The sequence below is a fragment of the Vicia villosa genome, linkage group LG3, assembly GCF_029867415.1.
Source record: "Vicia villosa cultivar HV-30 ecotype Madison, WI linkage group LG3, Vvil1.0, whole genome shotgun sequence".
Lineage (NCBI taxonomy): Eukaryota > Viridiplantae > Streptophyta > Magnoliopsida > Fabales > Fabaceae > Vicia > Vicia villosa.
In genome coordinates this window covers 18581605-18583815 of record NC_081182.1, presented here as the reverse complement: position 1 = coordinate 18583815, position 2211 = coordinate 18581605, and the positions used below count along the sequence as shown (strand labels likewise).

Genomic DNA, 2211 nt, shown 5'->3' with positions numbered 1-2211 from the left:
ACGAATCAAATTGAAAAGCATCCTTATTTACCTCATTTAAGAAAGAAAGAAGGAAAAAAAGGTGAAGCAAGACTTTTCGTCGAGTATTACTTAGTTCTATTTTTATATATCTATTCAACAACCGACTCAGATCTATCGTTATCGCATTCCTCTCTAGTTTTCTCTCTGTTAAAAGTAGTCAATTGAGTGCTTAGATTGTTGTCTACAAAAACATTTTTGTATTTATTTAATAAAATAATACAAACAGATACCGCGGCTATATATAGATAGCAGGTGTCTGTACAAAACACACACACTACCAAAGTATGAGCAAGTTAACAATCCAAATACTAGTAGTACTATTTATAGTCTCCTGCTGCTCAGCAGAGCAATGCGGAAGACAAGCTGGGGGTGCTTTATGCCCCGGTGGATTATGCTGCAGCAAATTTGGTTGGTGCGGTTCAACCTCCGACTACTGCGGTGATGGTTGCCAGAGTCAGTGTAGTGGAAGCAGCGGTGGTGGCGGCTCCCTTTCTAACCTCATCTCCAGTGACACCTTCAACAACATGCTCAAACATCGCAACGATAACGCATGTCAGGGAAAGGGCTTTTACACCTACGACGCTTTCCTTTCAGCCGCAAAGGCTTTCCCCGACTTCGCCAATAAAGGAGATACCGACACTAAAAAGAGAGAAATCGCTGCTTTCTTAGGCCAAACTTCTCACGAAACCACCGGTGGATGGCCATCTGCACCCGACGGTCCCTACGCTTGGGGTTACTGCTTTCTCAGAGAACAGAACCCCAGCGCCTACTGCCAACCAAGCTCTGAATATCCATGTGCTTCTGGGAAACAATACTACGGCAGAGGTCCCATTCAGATCTCATGGAATTACAACTACGGACAGTGTGGAAGAGCGATTGGTGTTGACTTGCTCAATAATCCAGACCTCGTTGCTACTGATCCTGTTATATCCTTCAAAACCGCTTTATGGTTCTGGATGACACCTCAGTCACCTAAACCATCCTGCCACGATGTTATCACCGGAGGATGGAGTCCGTCGAGTGGTGATCGTGCGGCGGGGAGACTTCCGGGATACGGAGCGGTGACAAATATCATAAACGGAGGACTTGAATGCGGAAGAGGACAGGATAGTAGAGTGCAGGATCGGATCGGATTTTATAAGAGATACTGTGACATATTTGGAATTGGATACGGAGATAATCTTGACTGTTATTCTCAGAGACCATTCGGATCTTCACTCTCATTATCATCAATCTTACTCGATACCATCGCAGCAACCTAGACTGGCTTTTTCTTTCTTTAAAATAAATAAATATGTGAATCACGGTTCACCTTTTTCGATTTACTCATCTATGTAACCTTACTTATGTGTACTTTCCAAATCAAATAATACTATCCTTATCTTTTACTGTTTTTCTCGTAGACCATTTCATTATTGACTATCATTGTCATCATTATTGTCATCTACAAAAAGTCGCACATATGTTGTCTTTTTCTTTATTATTATTCTTTCATTTTCAAATAAATTATCACAAATAAAAGAAACAATTAGATGCTTTTGTTCAAATTTCCATATTAATAAAAGGTGAAAGATAATAATTTAGAAACTATGCATTTAAAAATAATTAGAAAGTATAATTAATAGATAAATAATCTAAATTGTATTAAAATATTATCTATTTTCTTACATTTTATTTACAAATGTATTATAGGTAATGTTTTAAAATCAAATTAAACCGATCCATTCAATTGATTAGATCAAATATCAGAGCGGAATGCAATCAAACTTGTAAAATTGATGGTGGATCAATTCTGATATAAATCCAAAATTTCTTTAACCATTTGAATAAAAATAAATGGAACCAAATTTATTTTTAAGGGTCGTGTTAACCTGTGCTCTAAGGGCACATGTTAATATACTATAGTCAGAAAAATTTAAATGTAATAAAATCATATTTAAATTTTCAAAAAATTGATTACACGCATTTCAAGAGAATATTTCTAATTAAAGTACTATTAACATGTGCCCTTAGGGCACATGTTAACATTTTTCCATTTTTAATAGTGATTTATATTTGGCTAAATTACCTCCCGGATAAGGGTGAAAATAAGCTAAGTTAGACTAGGCTTTATAAGGTCTGGGTCTGACCTACGATAAACTTGAAAGGTCTGAGTCTGGCATGTGGCCTATAATAGGCTCTCTTTTTAGG

The 2211-nt window shown here is 37.0% G+C and overlaps 1 protein-coding gene across 1 annotated transcript; it reads left to right on the top strand.

The window, feature by feature from the left end:
• Positions 1-266: 266 nt before the first annotated feature.
• LOC131660511 (endochitinase A2) lies at positions 267-1414 on the top strand. The gene has a single exon (XM_058929754.1). The coding sequence runs from the start codon at positions 306-308 to the stop codon at positions 1281-1283; it is 978 nt and encodes a 325-aa protein (XP_058785737.1). The 5' UTR covers positions 267-305; the 3' UTR covers positions 1284-1414.
• The last annotated feature ends 797 nt before the right edge of the window (positions 1415-2211 follow it).